This window comes from Astyanax mexicanus, chromosome 15 (genome assembly GCF_023375975.1).
Source record: "Astyanax mexicanus isolate ESR-SI-001 chromosome 15, AstMex3_surface, whole genome shotgun sequence".
NCBI lineage: Eukaryota > Metazoa > Chordata > Actinopteri > Characiformes > Acestrorhamphidae > Astyanax > Astyanax mexicanus.
The window spans coordinates 7,733,898-7,755,223 of NC_064422.1; the positions used below are offsets into that span (position 1 = coordinate 7,733,898).

At 39.2% G+C, this 21,326-nt stretch overlaps 1 protein-coding gene across 1 annotated transcript in view; it reads left to right on the forward strand.

The window, feature by feature from the left end:
- The window catches only part of pemt (phosphatidylethanolamine N-methyltransferase), an 87,055-nt gene extending 74,873 nt beyond the window's left edge, over positions 1-12,182 (forward strand). The window contains exons 6-7 of the mRNA XM_022669329.2: positions 5,276-5,350; positions 10,056-12,182. Coding sequence (XP_022525050.2) covers positions 5,276-5,350; positions 10,056-10,110 — 130 coding nt within the window. The 3' untranslated portion in view covers positions 10,111-12,182. The remainder of the gene's footprint in view (positions 1-5,275; positions 5,351-10,055) is intronic.
- The last annotated feature ends 9,144 nt before the right edge of the window (positions 12,183-21,326 follow it).

The window sequence follows — 21,326 nt, forward strand, 5'->3', positions numbered from 1 at the left end:
TTTTGCATTGTAAACACCCAGAGTACAGCACTGCCATGTTTACTCACAGAGAATTTCACTCACTCTCATCACTTTCATCTCCACCATAACCATAACCCATAAACACCTCTAAAAACACTGGAAACAATAAACAAACACAGACACATCTACCACCACCTGTTAACAATAAAACAAATATTTAAACAACACCTGTAAACAGAAAACAAACACCTCTACAACCACCTGTTAACAATAAACATCACCACCAACAAATGTAAACAATAAACACCTCTAGAAACACTGGAAAACAATAAACCAACACTTCCACCAGTAATGGAATTGGTAAACATTTCCACAAATACTTTTAAACAAATCCAAGAACACCCGTAAACAGCCAATTTCTCCAACACTTATAAACAATAAACACCTCCATCAACACCCTTAAACAGTCAACTTCTCCAACACCTATAAACAATGAACACCTCCATCAACACCCTTAAACAGTCAACTTCTCCAACACCTATAAACAATAAACACCTTCATTAACACCCATAAACAGTCAACTTCTCCAACACCTATAAACAATAAACACCTTCATCAACACCCTTAAACAGCCAATTTCTCCAACACCTATAAACAATAAACACCTCCATCAACACCCTTAAACACTAAACTTCTCCAACACCTATAGAAAATAAACACCTTCATCAACACCCTTAAACAGTCAACTTCTCCAACACCTATAGAAAATAAACACCTTTATCAACACCCTTAAACAGTCAACTTGTCCAACACCTATAAACAATAAATACCTCCATCAACACCCATTTACATTTAACTTCTCCAACACCTATAAACAATAAACACCTTCATCAACACCCTTAAACACTAAACTTCTCCAACACCTATAAACAATAAACACCTCAGTTAACACCCATATAGTCAGTAAACATATAGTCAAGTCAAGTAGTTTGATGTTAATTGTCAGTACTGCATATGTACAGGACATACAGAACATACAAAATTACAGCAAGTACAGAAAATAGATTTAAATTAAAAAATGGGAGACATTATATGTACAATACAACAAGGACACAAATAGACATACGTAAGACAAAAGACAATAGTGCAATAGTGATGGGGGTAAAAATAAGATATATAATATAAAAGAATGGGAGACACTATATGTACAACACAGTATATTATATTATATATCTTATTTTATAGTATAGTTATGCTAAATAAAACATTAATATTTATTTATTTTGTTGCAGTACTGTGTTCTAGAAATCAGTAAAAAATGCCTCCAAACTCATTGGGGAGCATTTAGTCTTACAGCAAGCTAATGATCCCAAACATACTGCTAACATTCTGCTACGGCAACAGCGGTGTTGTATGCAGTGGCTTCAGAGTATGATACACCAACTTTTGAGGCAGTTTGTTGCTCCACAGGGAGGACTGAAGAGCTCCACCATGAGTTCTCTATACTCAACCTGACCACTGCCGGATCTTTTTGCTGGGCAATTTCTCAAAGCAACCATACTGCTTTTCTTAGTCCAACAGTGAACCATCCTGCAAAGTCAGCTGGACAAAATATCTTGTGTCTAATTAGACCACACCTGTAATCTATAACTGCATATATATATATATATATATATATATATATATATATATATATATATATATATATATATATATATATTTCAGCAATCTGTTTTTTTTTGGCCAATGTCAATCATGTAGAAGCAGTGTGTAATTTTATAACTAAAGACTGTAGTACATGTACAGTTGTGGTCAAAAGTTTACATACACTTGTAAAAAAACATAATGTTATGGCTGTCTTGAGTTTTCAATAAGTTCTACAACTCTTATTTTTCTGTGATAGAGTGATCGGAACACATACATGTTTGTCACAAAAAACAGTCATAAAATTTGGTTCTTTCATAAATTTATTATGGGTCTGCTGAAAATGTCACCAAATCTGCTGGGTCAAAAATATACATACAGCAACATTAGTATTTGGTTACATGTCCCTTGGCCATTTTCACGGCAACTAGGCGCTTTTGGTAGCCATCCACAAGCTCCTGGCAAGCTTCAGGTCGAATGTTTGACCACTCTTCTTGACAGAATTGGTGCAGTTCAGCTAAATGTGATGGTTTTCTTGCATGAACCCGTTTCTTTAGCACTGTCCACATGTTCTCAATGGGGTTTAAGTCAGGACTTTGGGAAGGCCATTCTAAAACCTTAATTCTAGCCTGGTTTAGCCATTCCTTTACCACTTTTGATGTGTGTTTTGGGTCATTGTCTTGTTGGAACACCCAACTGCGCCCAAGACCCAACCTTCGGGCTGATGGTTTTAAGTTTTCCTGCAGAATTTGGAGGTAATCCTCCTTCTTCATTATCCCATTTACTTTCTGCAAAGAACCAGTTCCACTGGCAGCAAAACATCCCCAGAGCATAATACTACCACCACCATGCTTGACAGTAGGCATGGTGTTCCTGGGATTAAAGGCCTCACCTTTTCTCCTCCAAACATATTGCTGGGTGTTGTGGCCAAACAGCTCAATTTTTGTTTCATCTGACCAGAGAACTTTCCTCCAGAAGGTTTTATCTTTGTCCATGTGATCAGCAGCAAACTTCAGCCGAGTCTTAAGGTGCCTTTTCTGGAGCAAGGGCTTCTTTCTTGCACAGCAGCCTCTCAGTCCATGGCGATGTAAAACACGCTTGACTGTGGAGACTGACACCTGTGTTCCATCAGCTTCCAAATCCTTGCAGACCTGCTTCTTGGTGATTCTTGGTTGACTCTTGACCATCCTGACCAATCTCCTCTCGGCAGCATGTGATAGCTTGCGTTTTCTTCCTGATCGTGGCAGTGACACAACTGTTCCATGCACTTTATACTTGCGTATAATTGTCTGCACAGTTGCTCTTGGGACCTGTAGCTGCTTTGAAATGGCTCCAAGTGAGTTCCCTGACTTGTTCAAGTCAATAATTCGCTTTTTCAGATCCACACTGAGTTCCTTTGACTTTCCCATTGTAGCTTTTGTAGCTGAGTCTAATCACTGGGTCAAATGAGCCCTATTTAAATGGGCTCATGAGAAGTCAACAGCTGTAGTCAATCAGAATCACTTACAAGAAGTGAAGAGGCCATGACATGAAGCTAATTTGATTGACACAACTCGCTACATCACCAAAATTGACAAATTTTGTTGCTGTATGTATATTTTTGACCCAGCAGATTTGGTGACATTTTCAGCAGACCCATAATAAATTTATGAAAGAACCAAATTTTATGACTGTTTTTTGTGACAAACATGTATGTGTTCCGATCACTCTATCACAGAAAAATAAGAGTTGTAGAACTTATTGAAAACTCAAGACAGCCATAACATTATGTTTTTTTACAAGTGTATGTAAACTTTTGACCACAACTGTATATACAGATACACAAAGATAAGACCTCTGTTTTCCGCAGTCCTGTCAGCACTGTGGACGTGATTCCTGGCTTTACGGAAGCCTCTTTCTGTCGCTGGTGGACGGACGTCTTCTGAACGACAGCTTGAGGAGACGCCTGATCATCTGCTGCTCTTCTCAGCACATGCTGTCGTTCTGTTCACAGCACTGACTCACACCCCTCACACTCCTGCTCTCCACAGTTTAATGAGGCTGGGGTCACAAATCTACTGGTCAGATGGGTGTTGATGGTGGAGTGGATTCGGTGGCAGTAGTGAGATCTTCAGTGTTTGGGATTTAGACTAATTCAGAGATCCTCATCTGAACACAGCTGTTAATCAGGTTATTCGGTAGTAATACTACAAACTACACTAGTCTTGGGGAAGATGGTAATGCTACTGAATTTAGATTTGTGTATGAAGATCACTCTCACTCATGGGTGAGATGTACTGGCTCTTAAAAAATACAAACAAAATACTCTGTAGAATCTAATCTAGGCGTGTTATGGTGCATGTTGTCTTTCTGAACCGCCATAGAATGGGGTCACGGCTAATTCTGTGCAATCACACGGAGAATACACGGTACAGTTAGCATCAATGAATAAAACGTAAAATCTTTCACAGTTTACATTTCACTGCTTGATGTAGTATGGGCTGTATTAATCCCATCAGATGGAATAAATAACAGAACAACATGAAGCATTCTGTAAGATGCACAACTCTCTGTTCACAATGAATTAACAAAACGAAACCCTGCCTATTGTTTTTCAGCACTGTAGCGAAATCATACTAAAGCGTGGGTTATATACAGTCATATGAAAAAGTTTGGGCACCCCTATTAATCTTAATCAATTTAGTTGTAAATATTTGGGTGTTTGCAACAGCCATTTCAGTTTGATATATCTAATAACTGATGGACACAGTAATATTTCAGGATTGAAATGAGGTTTATTGTACTAACAGAAAATGTGCAATATGCATTAAACCAAAATTTGACCGGTGCAAAAGTATGGGCACCCTTATCATTTTATTGATTTGAATACTCCTAACTACTTTTTACTGACTTACTGAAGCACACAATTGGTTTGGTAACCTCATTGAGCTTTAAACTTCATAGCCAGGTGTATCCGATCATGAGAAAAGGTATTTAAGGTGGCCAATTGCAAGTTGTTCTCCTATTTGAATCTCCTCTGAAGAGTGGCATCATGGGCTCATCAAAACAACTCTCAAATGATCTAAAAACAAAGATTGTTCAACATAGTTGTTCAGGGGAAGGATACAAAAAGTTGTCTCAGAGATTTAACCTGTCAGTTTCCACTGTGAGGAACATAGTAAGGTAATGGAAGACCACAGGGACAGTTCTTGTTAAGACCAGAAGTGGCAGGCCAAGAAAAATATCAGAAAGGCAGAGAAGAAGAATGGTGAGAACAGTCAAGGACAATCCACAGACCGCCTCCAAAGAGCTGCAGCATCATCTTGCTGCAGATGGTGTCACTGTGCATCGGTCAACAATACAGCTCACTTTGCATAAGGAGAAGCTGTATGGGAAAGTGATGCGAAAGAAGCCATTTCTGCAAGCACGCCACAAACAGAGTCGCCTGAGGTGTGCTTTTGCCCAAACTTTTTCATATGACTGTATGTGGTGTGAACTGAACCGTGAATTTTGTGTATCGTTACACCCCTACTACAGTTGGCAAATCCTGAAGATGATGGATTGATTGAACCTGATACAAGCCTGTTTAGATATGAGCAGCGAAAACAGATGTTTCCTTGCTATAACATAACTGTGTGTGTGTGTGTGTGTGTGTATGTGTGTGTGTGTGTGTGTGTGTGTGTGTGTGTAGGAATGCCAGTCCTGTAGGAGTTGTCCTGACTGCTGTGGTGGCGTTGTCCTACAGAGTGGCCATCGCATATGAAGGGTAAGTTCAGTTAATTTCAGAAATTTTAAAAGAATAATAGAATAATAATTCCACAATCACTTGTCTGTTCACACAGACAGTTATTGCCACTGCTCTGTCCACTGTAGGTGGTAATCCCTTATATGATGTATTCCTGGTACACACGTGACACTGGGTTGAGGAGTGTTAATTAAAGCTTAGATCGGGCCCAAAATATCCAGCCCAACCTGGCCTGAGCCCACCCACACCCGCCCCATACACTGTCCTTTTGAGCCCACCCACACCCGCCCCATACACTGTCCTTTTGAGCCCACCCACACCCGCCCCATTCACTGTCCTTTTGAGCCCACCCACACCCGCCCCATACACTGTCCTTTTGAGCCCACCCACACCCGCCCCATACACTGTCCTTTTGAGCCCACCCACACCCGCCCCATTCACTGTCCTTTTGAGCCCACCCACACCCGCCCCATACACTGTCCTTTTGAGCCCACCCACACCCGCCCCATACACTGTCCTTTTGAGCCCACCCACACCCGCCCCATACACTGTCCTTTTGAGCCCACCCATACCCGCCCCATACACTGTCCTTTTGAGCCCACCCATACCCGCCCCATACACTGTCCTTTTGAGCCCACCCATACCCGCCCCATACACTGTCCTTTTGAGCCCACCCATACCCGCCCCATACACTGTCCTTTTGAGCCCACCCATACCCGCCCCATACACTGTCCTTTTGAGCCCACCCATACCCGCCCCATACACTGTCCTTTTGAGCCCACCCATACCCGCCCCATACACTGTCCTTTTGAGCCCACCCATACCCGCCCCATACACTGTCCTTTTGAGCCCACCCACACCCGCCCCATACACTGTCCTTTTGAGCCCACCCACACCCGCCCCATACACTGTCCTTTTGAGCCCACCCACACCCGCCCCATACACTGTCCTTTTGAGCCCACCCACACCCGCCCCATACACTGTCCTTTTGAGCCCACCCACACCCGCCCCATACACTGTCCTTTTGAGCCCACCCATACCCGCCCCATACACTGTCCTTTTGAGCCCACCCATACCCGCCCCATACACTGTCCTTTTGAGCCCACCCATACCCGCCCCATACACTGTCCTTTTGAGCCCACCCATACCCGCCCCATACACTGTCCTTTTGAGCCCACCCATACCCGCCCCATACACTGTCCTTTTGAGCCCACCCATACCCGCCCCATACACTGTCCTTTTGAGCCCACCCATACCCGCCCCATACACTGTCCTTTTGAGCCCACCCATACCCGCCCCATACACTGTCCTTTTGAGCCCACCCATACCCGCCCCATACACTGTCCTTTTGAGCCCACCCATACCCGCCCCATACACTGTCCTTTTGAGCCCACCCATACCCGCCCCATACACTGTCCTTTTGAGCCCACCCTTACCCGCCCCATACACTGTCCTTTTGAGCCCACCCTTACCCGCCCCATACACTGTCCTTTTGAGCCCACCCTTACCCGCCCCATACACTGTCCTTTTGAGCCCACCCTTACCCGCCCCATACACTGTCCTTTTGAGCCCACCCTTACCCGCCCCATACACTGTCCTTTTGAGCCCGAGACCAAATTAAACCCCACATTATTTTAGAGTGTCAAAACTGAGCTTTTAAAAAACAGAACAGATCTCCAAAAGATTAAAATATGAACAATGCAAACAATGATCCACAGCACATCTGTAGATTAGGCTAGATGAATGATGTCTGAATGACTTTCCTTTAATCTAATATAATTTAACATGGTTTAAGAATAGAAAATTATTTCTAAACAAATGATTTTTTATACTGAGCTTATAGTCTATGTGCAAAAACACACAAAAAAACATTAAAACGTCTATGCACAGTACTGCAAGTCAAGTGCTTAATATGGACAGGTGGATTGTGTGCCGCACCCTTTTTTTATAAAACTATGTTTGATTTACTTTGCTATAATGTGAGGTGGATATGAGGTTGTTCAGTGGTGTGAATGATGTGAGGTTCATATTAGGTTTCTTCTTGGTCAAGCTGTCAGTTGTTAGAGTTCAGATCTTCAGTCAAACGTTGAGTCAGATGAGTCTGCTCTCACCACAAATGTTAGAGAATGGCTTCTGAAGATACTCCATCTTTCTGGATGGTACTGTGCAGCAGTGGAGATCTAAACCACCAAAAAACACCAAAGCTAAGTGGAGCTCGTTAAAGACTGAACCTCAGCATCAGCAGCATCAGCATGAAGCCCAGATAATGATGGACCATCTGAAGAGAAAATGTAGCTCTCTCTCTGCAGCTATTGGGTCGCTCGCTGGGGTTTGATGGTCTGTCGGAGGGAAATTGGGCCACACTGTGTTTTAGCTGCTGCTTCATAAACTGACAGTCATTATTTTGTTTTTGTTAGTTTTTATGTGTTTAATTTTGGTTCCTGTCCCCGCTGATAGATCTGAGCCCTGCGCGCTCTTCAGTTCTTCAGCTCTGCACTCAGAGCCGCTCTCTAATGGAGGGCAGTAATGGCTTGTTTCCCTGGTTACAGATTTCGTTTTTTGGGGGCTTAGCTAAAATCAGAAAGGTGGGAATTAGCAGCATTTTATCCCCCTTGAAAGCAGACCATTAGCAGTATGGATGAAGACCAGGCTGAGTGGGTTCGTGTACGCTGTTTAGGCCGGTCGATCAGTTAAGATATGTTTGATGTCTGATGTGTGCTTCTTTAATGTCCAATGGGGAATGCTAGGCTAACTCTGCTAACAAACACTGGACTTTGTTAAGTTAAGATTGTAACCTTATCTCTGTAAAGCTGCCCTCAAAACTGCTTATTTCTCAACCAAACTCTCAGAACTCATCCAGATCTCCGTTAGTTTGGAAATTGAATGTGACCAATTTGATCCAATTTTGATACTGGGTCCGATATTGACATAATCAACATTTTGGTTATCAAGCACACAAGGCTGATCCACTTACTAATCTAGAGGCTCAATAGCTGTAGCTTTGACTTAAAGTTGTGTGTTTGGAGATATTTTAGTGTAGAAATAGAAGAGCAAGACAGCTAGTTAAACTATCAGTTAAATCATTTAAAGCAGCACCTGACGAGGTTTTCTGTGAGAGAGTACCAGAAGTTCTTGCTAACTGAGCTGCAAGCAGCTCCATCCTGAACCCGAGAAAGCTCGTAAAATCAGCCGTTGTTTTGAGCAGAATGACGTTTGTTTGGAGCTATTTTAGTTTGAAATGCTGAGAATCAACACAGATGTAGTGTTTCTAAAGCAAAAGTGGTGGAAATATGGATGTTGCATAATTTACCTGTTTAATCTGCATCTGTAAAGACTTAACCTGCTGGCAGCAAGTTTATGCTACCCACAGTTCAACCACCTTAAATACTACAGCTACTGCTTAGCAAACCCTAGCAACCACTTAAAACAGCATCGCACTTTTTTAGCACTTTTCACTTTTCTGAATTAAGATCTGGAAGAGTTTTGACAGAACATTGTTTATTAGAAGCCATGTGTTTACATTGGGCGTGGGCAATGTGGCTCTAAAATTATATTGCTGTAGTAATATTTTTTGCAGTATGACAAAATATTTACGTTTTGCAAAAATGAAAACCAAAATATACAGATAAAAGTTGAATTTAGCATAACAATAACAGTTTCATTACATTCAGTAATAACAAATACATCTATAAATTTGTGTCTATTCTATAAACAGTAACTCACCAAAACTGTAATTTTGTACAAACAAATATATACAATATAACAAAAATGAAGTAATAACCCAAATCTTCCACAAACAAAAGCGCATTATATTTATTTATTGCATGGAACTGCAAACTACAATTGAAATTAAATGCCGTTTAAAATAGTTTAAAAAAAGGGGCTCCATGTGGTCCAGCGGGCTGAGCTACCACTATGATCGGGAGTTCGCCGGTTCAAATCCTGTTTATGTAGCTTGCCATCAGCTGCCTAAGTCCTTGGCCTTATTCTCTTTGAGTGGGTAGATGAGGCTCTCTTTCCCCCTCATCATTTCTTGGCTGATGTCCATCAGCACAGGGCGTCTGTGAGCCAATATATCGGAACCGAGTAAATGCGCTTTCCTCTGAGCTCACTGTGACGCTACTCTGCAATGCTTGGCAACACCCTCCTGGTGTTGGGGTATCACTAGTGATAGGGGGAGTCCTAATGAGTGGATTGGGTAATTAGCCCTGTAAATCGGGGAGAAAATGACATAACAGTATAAAAAATCTATTGAAAACAGTAAATAAAGTTAAAAAACGCAAAAAATGCAAATACTGCTTTTTTTTTTTTAGAATATCGCTATTATCACGATATGGAAATTTGCGATATTAGTGAGTACAATACCATATGGTACACCCCTAGTTTATGCAGATGAGAGGTTGGTTCAGTGTTTATTGTTAGCTTAGCATCTGCTGGTGTAATCGTGGCTGATCAACTTAACCGTTAAGTTTATTTTATGTCTGAACTGCTCCTTTAAGGGACTCAGCAGTATTGTTTAGCCACATTAGCCTCCATAGAAAATGTTCCTTACTGGAAAAATCCTCTGATGTGGTCAGTGGTGCGAGAGGTTTGGTGGGCGGGGGTGCCAGGAGCAGGCTGGTACGGTACGGAAATGCTGGAGATTTACAGCCTCCTTCTCTGTGTGTGTGTGTGTGTGATTGTGTGTGTGATTGTGTGTGTGTGTGTTTGTTCTGTTGGATTACAGGCCGTTCACGGAGGAGATCTACCGGAGGAGGAGTCAGCGCTGCAAGCACCAATAACACTGGAGTGTGTTTGTCTAAGGACCACGGCCGACGTCCCACTCAGCGGTGTCCATCGACACGACTCGTAAAACCTCTCCACTCTGGAGCAGGTGTAGATGAAGACGAGGAGAAGTCTGCTGCAAATGTCATCGCTCGCTTATCTCCAGCTTTAAACCCCCCAGCTTCTGATTGGTCTAGATCCACTGAGGTCTACTGTAGGAGCATCACAGTGATGGGAGCCTTGGTAGACACCAGTCCTAATGTTCCTCAGCTATTCAGTTCTGAACTATATAGACTTCTAGAGGACTGTCTGAATCCTACTAAATCCTTTAACCCAGGTTTTAAAATAGTTTACAGTGTTTTAGTGCATTTTCACGTCAGCACTATCTGGTTCGTTTGCACCCTTGGTCCAGTTTGTTTTAGCAGGTGTGCAAACTCTGAGGCAGTTCTTTAGTGGTGAGAACGTGATCTAGCCTCGATACGACCCAATCAAATACACCTTAAATTTGAGCTAAACTGCTGTTCAGGTGCAGTTTAGACTGATTTACTACCCAGATATTTATCATAGTATTAAACAAGCGCTCGCAATTCTCATGCTCACGTTCATGCAATTCCATTTACCAACGCAATTGCGCATGTATTTAAAAGTGCATCTGCACATTTTTGTTCAGTGTTTAATGTTAAAGCAGCTTCAAACTGCACAAATATATAAGCTAGTCTGGAACACGTCACCTTCCTGCTGTATTTACTTTTTTGCTCTTTGTTTATTGGTGCACATTTTGGTGCATCTAGGTTTTTGCCTGTGTGAAAACAAACCAAACCCAGTGAGAAAATGTTCCAAATAAACAAACTAATCAACTGATTTAGACCAGAGAAGTTAACTACAGGTGTGAAAACACCCTTAAAAGGCCTGACAACCACATTAAATCTTCTAAATACTTCTTTATGTACAACAAAAAAGAAATAGTCCAAAAATGAGTTTAAATAATATCTTATTTCCCAATAAAACATAAACATAGCATAAACATTTTGCCATAAGAAAGCATCTCACAACTAGCTTACATATAAAATAATTTATTTTTATTAAGATTTGAATAATACACCCTCTATTGAGAAAGTATGAAAAAAGCAGTGCTGCTAGGGCTGGGCGAAACTGTAACTCATATGGCAATATTTGTAGAGACATGCAATATAATGTATAGGACGTTTAAAACGATAACGTATCATTGTAACATATTAGGTTTTATTTGTGAATTTTTAGGTGTAGGTAAGTAAGTGTTTTACTGGTGTAGTAAAATGCACTGGATGATGTTTGACATGCTGAAAAAAGTCATTATTCGGTTTCTTTAATTACAAAATATTTCTACAACATAATTTTTCTGCTGTGTTCTGCTGAGTGTCTTCCCTTTAGAAACCAAGCCATTCCTACACAAACCACACGTTTTTGTATAAATGGTTTCAAATATATCAATATTTACAATTAATTGCCTAGCCCTACGTGTTTCTTACAGTTATTATTTGACTGCAAAAAGTATGTTTTATCTGCTCAAATTCGTTCAATTTATAAATAAACTAATACTTTAAAAAATTACATTATTTTAGAAATTCAGTTCAAAATGTGAAACTCATATATCATCATATCATTATATAGATGTATTATACATTGATTTATTTATTTTATTGTTGATGATTTTGAATGAAATCTCAGTATCTCAGAAAATTAGAATATTATTTAAGAGCAATTGGTACTTACAGCAGTGTGCAAGTCCTGCTGGAAAATAAAATCCGCATCTCTATAAAATATGTCAGCAAAGGGAAGCATGAAGTGCTGTAAGATTTTGTGGGAAAACAAAACTGCACTGACTTTAGACTCGATAATAAAACACAGTGGATCAACACCAGCAGATGACATGTCTCTCCAAACCATCACTGATTGGTGGAAACTTCACAATAGACCTCGAGCAGTTTGGACTGTGTGTCTCTCCACTCTTCCTCCAGACTCTGCTCCCTTGATTTACTAATGAAATGCAAAATTTACTGATGATCAGTGGTGGTTTTGAGAGCTGAATTACTAAAAATAAAGTAATTTTCAATTATTTTATTTTTTTTTTCAGATGCAGTAGTACATACATTTCTACATTTCAGGCTAGCAGCACATTCCAAAAAAGAGGTAAAAATAATTAACAAGTGATTTTAATCCTGATTTGGAACAAAGCAATAAAATGAAAACAGTTCAGTGCTTGAGCAGAGGATCTCAACTAATGGAGAAAAGTACACTGAGATATTAGAGCAACATATCCTACCTTTTCCATTGATGTTCATGCTTTTTTCAAAAAGACAATACAAAACCACATGCTGCACACATTACACAGATGTGGCTGTGTAAGATAAGGGTTCTGGTACTGGTACTAAAACCGGTACCACTTTAAAATAAGACTACCTTTATAAAGGGTTTATTAATGGTTACTAATTAGGTTGTAAATGCCTTAAAAATCATTAATAATCAGTTATAACACATACGTAGAAAAAGCAATAATGACCTGTTGTTTGTAAAATACTGAACCCACAGCCATCTATATTGTTGCCCTTTCTACGTATGTGTTATAACTGATTATTAATGATTTTTAAGGCATTTACAACCTAATTAGTAACCATTAATAAACTAAGTGTAAACCATTAATAAACCCTTTATAAAGGTAGTCTTATTTTAAAGTGGTACCAACAATCTAACTTCGACCAAAACCTTAAACTAACCTTCAAATCCAACCATAAACCCAGTCCTTAAATGTTAAGATTAGAGTTTGGATTAGAGTTGGGTGTAGGGTTACATTCAATACAGAATCCTTTTCTTTCACTTTAGAGTTCAGTTGAATTTAAGATGTTAATTGAGTGTGTTCTGTATGAGGCCTCTACAATGGACCATACAAGTAAAGTGTTACCAAACTTTTATAAACAATATTATGGTTAGGGCTGTGACGATAATTTTATTACCGCAATACCGCGGTTATGGGACGTCACCGCGGTGATGAGCTCATTACCGTCATTACCGCATTTTTTTATGGCTGTCAAATCTGATTGACTGCGTTTTGAGCGGTAGTAAAATGCTCCATATAAGCACAACTGTGGTGAATTCAGTATTAATATGTCAAGTGTAAGTCCTACACTATAGGGCTGTGCAATATATCAAATATATTTTGATCGCGATAGATATTGGTGTCAAACGATCTCAAAATTCATAATATCGAATATAAAATTTTTTGTCATTTATCTGTGCTGCCGCTGCACTGGCGCGGCGGCGAATGGGTTAAGCAAAACGCGGTGCGTGGTACTCATTGAGGTCCTGCTCACTTCGTCTCCATTGAGGCTGCTGAAGAGAGTGAAGATTAGCAGCACTAATATTGGCTCGGAAATGGAAGCTACAGGGCAGGCTCAGTAAGTTGAGAAAAAAGGAAGAAAAAGACTCAGAACAGAAGAGAATCATCTGCAAGATTTGCCGGAAAGTGGTGTCTGCACCTCTCGCCAACACATCAAACTAATTCACCCACCTCAAGGTAAACCATAGAGCCATGTAAGGTGTTCCGTGGTCACATTTTGAGAAAGTAAAATATATTAATTCATTGTCTGGCTGCTGGCTGTTCTGCGTGAGCACCGCGGAGAACGCGCGGCATTGCGCCTCAGTCTTGGTAAAAATAGTAAGGTTGGTTGAAGTGTAGTTCAAACAGCAAAGCAATGATATAAAACTATAACCACCATCTTTACTGAAATGTTGTTATCTGACCAAGTCTGAGGTAAAATGCGCTGCGCCTTGTCTCTTTCACAGCACGCGGAACTGAGTTCAGAACCGCTACAAATATAACCATATGAAACTCAGTTCAGATAAATAAACTTCAGATGAGTAAGGACACGTAAAGTGAAACAAAAATTGTCAAACATAAAGGACAGGTTTCTATTATTTTAAAATGGAACTAATGTCTTTTTTTTGGTCGGTTGTCTCTTGCGAGCCGATTTCTTAACGTCACGACATTTTAATCAACATATTATATGACGCGGGTCCCGTCAGGATATCTTGCGGCACAGACAGAACTGAATTGTTATTGGCGGGAACAGGAGTTTAATCAATCCAGAGGATGTGGGAGCACATTAATAAATAGTTAAGAAAATTGTAATAATCACGCAGTGATTCTCATGCACGCAACAAAAAAAACCCTAAGCACAAAAAAGGAGCGGAGAATGGACCGACACGCGCACACACACACCGATTTTTTTTTTTGTAATGTGGTAAGAAACGTGACCGCACTATTCAGCGCGGTTTTAATAAATATTTTTTTTAATTTTAAGCACTAAATGTAATTTATTAAATTTATTTAGGACCGCGGGGCAGGTGCGGCAAAACTGTGTATGTGGCGGGCTGATGCGGGATTAAAAGAAGGATTTTTTTTTGCGGAACGGTAACGGGACAAAAAAGAAATGATGTCTGAATTAATTTCCTCCAATCGAATATAATTTAACATGGTTTAAGAATATAAAATAATTTATAAACAAACGAAATATTTAATATTGAGCTAATAGCCCAAGTGCAAAAATACAAAATCTGTAATACTCTGCACTGCACAATTCAAACGAAATAGCCGTAACGCAGCTGCGCTCCTGCCCTGCAATGCAGCCGAAGCCTGGGCAGCAGCAGAAATTCTGGGGTGAAAACTACATAACTACACAACATAAGGAGACATAATGCACTCCAAATATTCAGGAGGGAAGTGAAATAAATGATACTGTACAGATATAATCTGTATCTAGTAGATATTTAATGAGAAATAAGAAGAGTGTGAATAAAAAAAAAACAGACGCCTATCACAGACTTCTTGAGCCTTGAGCCCGAACGGCCCGAGGAAAGGGGTGAGAAATATATTTTTTTCGGGGCCGGGGGTCAGTGGAAAATTTTGCTGTGGATTAATTCGTCTTTTTTTTTTAAACGAATATTAGAATATTCGCTACCAATTACTGCCGAATATCCTGAGCTCAAAACCGCTATTCGGGCCAGGCCTAAAATAGATCTATGGATGGAGAAGGGGGAGGCGGACAAGCTCCTCCTTCAAAAAGTCTGCACGGAAAAAGACAGGTTAGCTGTACAATGACGAATTATACAGGCAGCATATGTTCACTTGTTATGCTGTATTTATGGTTTATGTAGAGGTTGTATGTAGGCTGTATGGTTTGAAGAATAAAGATTTGTTACCAATAAATTTGCGTTTTTTTTTTTGGGGGGGGCGGGGGTTTGGGGTCTCGCGGTTAACCGCAATATCGCGGTGATGCGTTAGTTTTTTACCGCGGTTATAAAAAATCAATACCGCCCCAGCCCTAATTATGGTTTAGTCCAACAGCTGTGATTTATAATTCTTAATATCTTAATTCCTAAGATATGAGGATGATGGTTTACATGAAATACTGTTAAAGGCTTTTGTTGTTTTGAACAGATACACTCTGCACGTTCTTGAGTTCTTCAGTGAAGAGCTTCTGTTCTGACGTTTCTGTTCTAGAGTCTGGGGGTTTAGTTTAGATAGTGATGTTCTTTATTTACAAATTAAATCCAATAGAATTGTTCTGAAACCACTGTATTTATTAAACTTGACACAGAACAATAAATACATTTTATTTGCTGATGTTTTAATTGCTGGCTTGTTTTAATTGCTTGTTTTACCTTACAGGAGATGCATGAAGAATGGTCTGGATCATAAGATTTCTTGGCAGTCCGTATTATTTAGTTTCTAAACTGAAAGAAGAAGCATTTCTGTGTGGAGAAGGGATAAAATATTGTGTTTAATGATACCAGTGTGCTGAAATGGCCATCCTTGCTAAGCCTAATATATTCAATCTAAAAACTGGGGTATTGGGTCGCCTTTTGCGAGTTCTTCTGGCCAAAATAATTTTTAACAGTTTCAAACATATAGTAAAAAAAGTAGAAAACAAAAAGAAAAAAAAGTTGGTGTAAAATGATACAAAATTAAAAAATATATATATATATTATACCAACATTTTGAAATTGAAATAACACAATGAAACAAAAAACAAAAAAAATCAGAATATTCAATGCATGCATATGAACTACAAATATGAATAATTTTACAAAAAAATCATTTAAAGCATCATACCTATTATCACAATGTGGATTTTTATTTTATGGAAAATTATTATTGTAAACAATACAATATGGCACAGCCCTAGTTGTTAATCTGGTTAATCTATCACTGAAATCCAAGACCAACTGCAGAGCTGGTTTAGTTGTTTCACCTAAAGAACAAACACAATTGGACAATTTTCTGTCTATAACTTTCACTAATTTAACCCATTAGTTTCCAGCACAACTCAAAACTATAATTAGACTAATAAGAGGTTAATCTCCAGCTTTATTCTGCAGAATTATAATGTTCTACAGTTTCAGCAAGGGATTTCTGGATTTTTGTTCACGGATATAATTAGATGTTTTTTGAACCCCTAGAAGGCTGTGAAAGTGAGGGCAGTAAGGGCAGTGCGGTGAGGGCAGTGAGGACGTTTAGGCTGACTCAGCTCCTTTCATTTACTCCTCCACGTACATCTCCATCCACAGACACAGGTCTAGTTACACCTGTTCCTAATGGAGCTCCACATTGCTCAACGGCAGCTTCCACCTACGATCAATAAGAGCAGTGTGCTCAGCGTACAGCTCGTCCTGGTCGAGCACGAGGGAGCGCACGGGTTATGTTTATGGCACACTGTCTGCTTGGGTGCACAATCAGCTGTGTTAAAGGGTTTATATTATACCTTTTTACACAAGTTACAATACACATAAAAAAAGAGATCTCACCAGCTCTATTCTTGCCCGTTTTAGTCTTTTTCAAAATGAGCCATTTGAGGGCTCTGTCACTTTTATACAAATAAGCTGTTGCTAGCCACACTATGTTTCCGCTGAGTGTTTATCACCTTACCAGTGGCAAAACACAAACAAGCAAGTTCGTGTTTGACTACAATAGAAGCACAAACACAAAACTGGACAGTAGGTACAGATCCCTCCCTCGGACGAAGTCTGCTGGCTAATCCTGCTTTGTCCTGTCTGAGGTCCTCAACCAAAATGACGAAAGTGGGGGATCTTCAACTGATCTAGTTGGATATGGATAAGGAATAAGGCAGCCATCCAAACGTAAAAAAAACTTAACTGCTCATAGAAGCATATGATTCCTGACAAGATAACATTTCAGCTGATTTACAGAAAATGGATATGTTTTTTTTTTTTCGTGCTTGATGTGTTTATAGTGGCAGTCGAGACCCAAGTAAAAAAAAAAAAAATACAAAAGCACACAAAAAAAGTGAGTTTTTATAAAAAAAAAAATGTCCCCATATTTGTTTTTTTAGATTTTGGATCAGTTTCATCCCAGGCTGTGTTCAGACTGCAGGCAAATCCGATTTGTTGAGTCTACCGACTCTCTGCACTGCTATTTGCAAGTGATCAGATCGGATTTGCCTGTCCGGACATCACAAACGCATCTGCGTGGGTTGCTGTGGTAACAAGGTCGGTGTCAGTAACTAACCCCTAGGCCTTTTCTTGGCAGGAGGTTGTAGTTTTTGTTGTGAGTGACGCAAAAGACATGTTGAAATTTGATTTGAGCGACCGTCCAGACTGAGGCGCATCTGTACATATCTGATTGTATCGCATTTTAAACCGCCTTCAAATTCCAAATTGGATTTCATGGGTTCTGGTTGCCCAGACTTATCTAAAATCTATATGGAAATGATCTATATATGCACAAACTGAATTTGGGCAAGCTGTCTGAACACAAATGAGCTCAGGAGCATTAGTTACATAAGTGCCAAAGTTATTAAAGATATTAGGGTTTAAAATACTTCTGCAGATGTCGAAGTATCAACTCAAGCTTTTTACTCCAGTAAAAGTGTAAAAATACTGTTTTTAAAACTACTTAAAATATTAAGGTAAAAGTGATGTAAGAGGAAAAATGCCATTAAGGACACAAGCTTAGGCTGAACCACAGAGTTCTATAGTGCACATCCCCCCCACACCTCCCACCCACCAAAAACAATTTTTTCTATTAAAATGTTAATGTTGATACATTTAGAAACTACAGATAGTACAGATAATTGTGTGAAAATGCTACGAGTATAACTAAAAAAGTATAAGTAAAGTAAAGATAACCAAAATTTGTACCTCTAAGTAAGGTAACAAAGAATTTGCACCTCTTGGCACCTATCCTGTCCAATGGAGTCTTTCAGAGTCTGTCAAAGTTGACACTCTAATGTGACACTGCCCTATACTTCAAACAAAAAATCCATGAAAGTGAATGTACAAATTGAAAAAAAGAAAGAAATAAAGGTAATAGAAGAATATGGGTAAATAACACAAAAATAATAAAAAAAACATTAAATTTAATTAGTAAAAATAAGAGATCTGAATTGTTGAACTAAATTAAAGAATTAAAGCTACCATTGCTTCATGACCTTAAAGAAAATCAGTGATTAAGTATGCAGGATAGACAATTAGTCGGCTTTAAATATTAATAGAGGAGAATATATAAAAAATCTATATTCATAAATATGACTGACTTTACCCTCTCAGCACTGTAAAACTGTGTGATGGGAACACTCTTACTATGCTGCTCCACCTTATGCAACACAAAATAGTCCCCATGGAAAACGTGTGTTATCACCTGTGCCACTATTTTACCATCATCAGCTTTTTATATAAAACTAAATGGAGATATGTTGGTTCACTGCTGGGTTTAGATAGTAAATGAAACAGCTATATCTGAGTTGAGTCATGGTGACCGATGCCTAAATATATTTCCACCACTATACAGAAACCTGAGCTGGCAAGTTTCTCCACAATGAAGCACAATTTCACACCAAACCCCCACTGTGAATGAGTTCATCTAATACTCTCCCTCTTATTCTCTCTTTCTTTTCTTCCCTTCTCTCTTTTCCTCTCCCTGTTTACCTTTCTCTTGTCCTTTCTCTCTTATTCTCTCACACTTTTCCCGCTTTCTCTCTTTGCTTTTTTTTTCTTTGCTTTAGATTAAGGTTAAAATTAGCAAAAAGTACCTGTTACTAACTACTAATTCAGAAACCACAGGTGCATATCATTATTTGAATATTATTAAAAAGTAACTTTATTTCAGAAATTCAGTTTAAAATGTGAAACTTTTATATTATATAGATGTATTACACACAGAGTGATCTATTTTAAGTATTTATTTCTTTTATTGTTGATGATTATGGATGAAATACCAAAAATCAGTATCTCAGAAAATTAGAATATTATATAAGATCAATTGGTACTTTTGGCAGCGTGGGCAGTGTGTCAAGTCCTGCTGGAAAATGAAATCCTCATCTCTATAAAAGTTGTCAGTAGCAGAGGGAAGCATGAAGTGCTGTAAGATTTTGCGAGAAAACAAAACTGCACTGACTTTAGACTTGATAATAAAACACAGTGGATCAACACCAGCAGATGACATGTCTCTCCAAACCATCACTGATTGGTGGAAACTTCACACTAGACCTCAAGCAGTTTGGACTGTGTGTCTCTCCACTCTTCCTCCAGACTCTGCTCCCTTAATTTCCAAATGAAATGTAAAATTTACTGATGATCAGTTATGGTTTGGAGAGACATGTCATCTGCTGGTGTTGGTCCACTGTGTTTTATTATCAAGTCCAAAGTCAGTGCAGTGTTTTCATGAAAAATCTTATTTTTTCTCATACTGATTTTTGAGTTGTCATTGGCTATAAGCCATAATCATTAACAATAAAATAAACAAACACTTAAAATAGATAACTCTTGGTGTAATACATCTATATAACATAAAAGAGTTTCACATTTTAACTGAATTACTGAAATAAAATAACTTTTTGATTACATTCTATTTTTTTGAGATGCACTAGTATATATCTTTCTCTCCCCCTCTGGTGTTTAACTCTGAGAGTCTTATGTAGTAATGCTCTGTTTGCTTTGGCTTGAAGCATGAGCTGCCTTTATCTCACGATTACCTGTGTGTGTGTGTGTGTGTGTGTGTGTGTGTGTGTGTGTGTGTGTGTGAGACAGCTCATTGTTATCTAGGGGAGGTTTCTTTGCTCAGGTGTAATTTATGCCTTATTGACATTCCACTCCTGCAGTGTGAGTATCACTTTACTGAACACGGCCTTTACTGTACTGGATACACAAACAGAACTGACAGGGTTCTAAAGTGACCAATGTGTGGAGGCACAGGGTGGATGTTTCTAATAAAATGGCCAGTGAGTGGATGCAGAAGGTATGGTGTTTCTAATAAAGTGGCCAGTGATAAAGTATAATGTGTGTTTCTAATGAAGTGGCTAGTGAGTGAAAGCACAATGTTGGGGTTTCTAATAAAGTGGCCATTGAGTGGAAGCACGTGAGAGTAGGGTGTTTCTAATAAAGTGGCCAGTGATAAAGTATAATGTGTGTTCCTAATTAAGTGGCTAGTGAGTGAAAGCACAATGTTGGGGTTTCTAATAAAGTGGCCAGTGAGTTGACGCACGTGAGAGTAGGGTGTTTCTAATAAAGTGGCCAGAGTGTAGATGCAGAAGATATGGTGTTTCTAATAAAGTGGCCAGTGATAAAGTATAATGTGTGTTTCTAATTAAGTGGCTAGTGAGTAAAAGCACAATGTTGGGGTTTCAAATAAAGTGGCCAGTAAGTGGAAGCACGTAAGAGTAGGGTGTTTCTAAAAAAGTGGCCAGTAAGTGGAAGCACAATGTTGGGGTTTCTAATAAAGTGGCCAGTGAGTGTAAGCACGTGAGAGTAGGGTGTTTCTAATGAAGTGGCCAGTAAGTGGAAGCACAATGTTGGGGTTTCTAATAAAGTGGCCAGTAAGTGGAAGCACGTGGGAGTAGGGTGTTTCTAATAAAGTGGTCAAAGTGTGGATGCAGAAGGTATGGTGTTTCTAATAAAGTGGCCAGTGATAAAGTATAATATGTGTTCCTAATTAAGTGGCCAGTGAGTGAAAGCACAATGTTGGGGTTTCTAATACAGTGGCCAGTAAGTGGAAGCATAAGCCAGATATTTCTAATTGTGATAAGTAGCCAGTGATAAAGCACAAGGTTGATGTTTCTAATAAAGTGGCCAGTGAGTGGAAACACAGGCAGAGGTATTATTAATGAATTAATTTAAATAATTAAATTAATTAAAGACACTCTACTAAGGTAGTGTGTTTCAAATAAAATAGCCAGTGATGAAG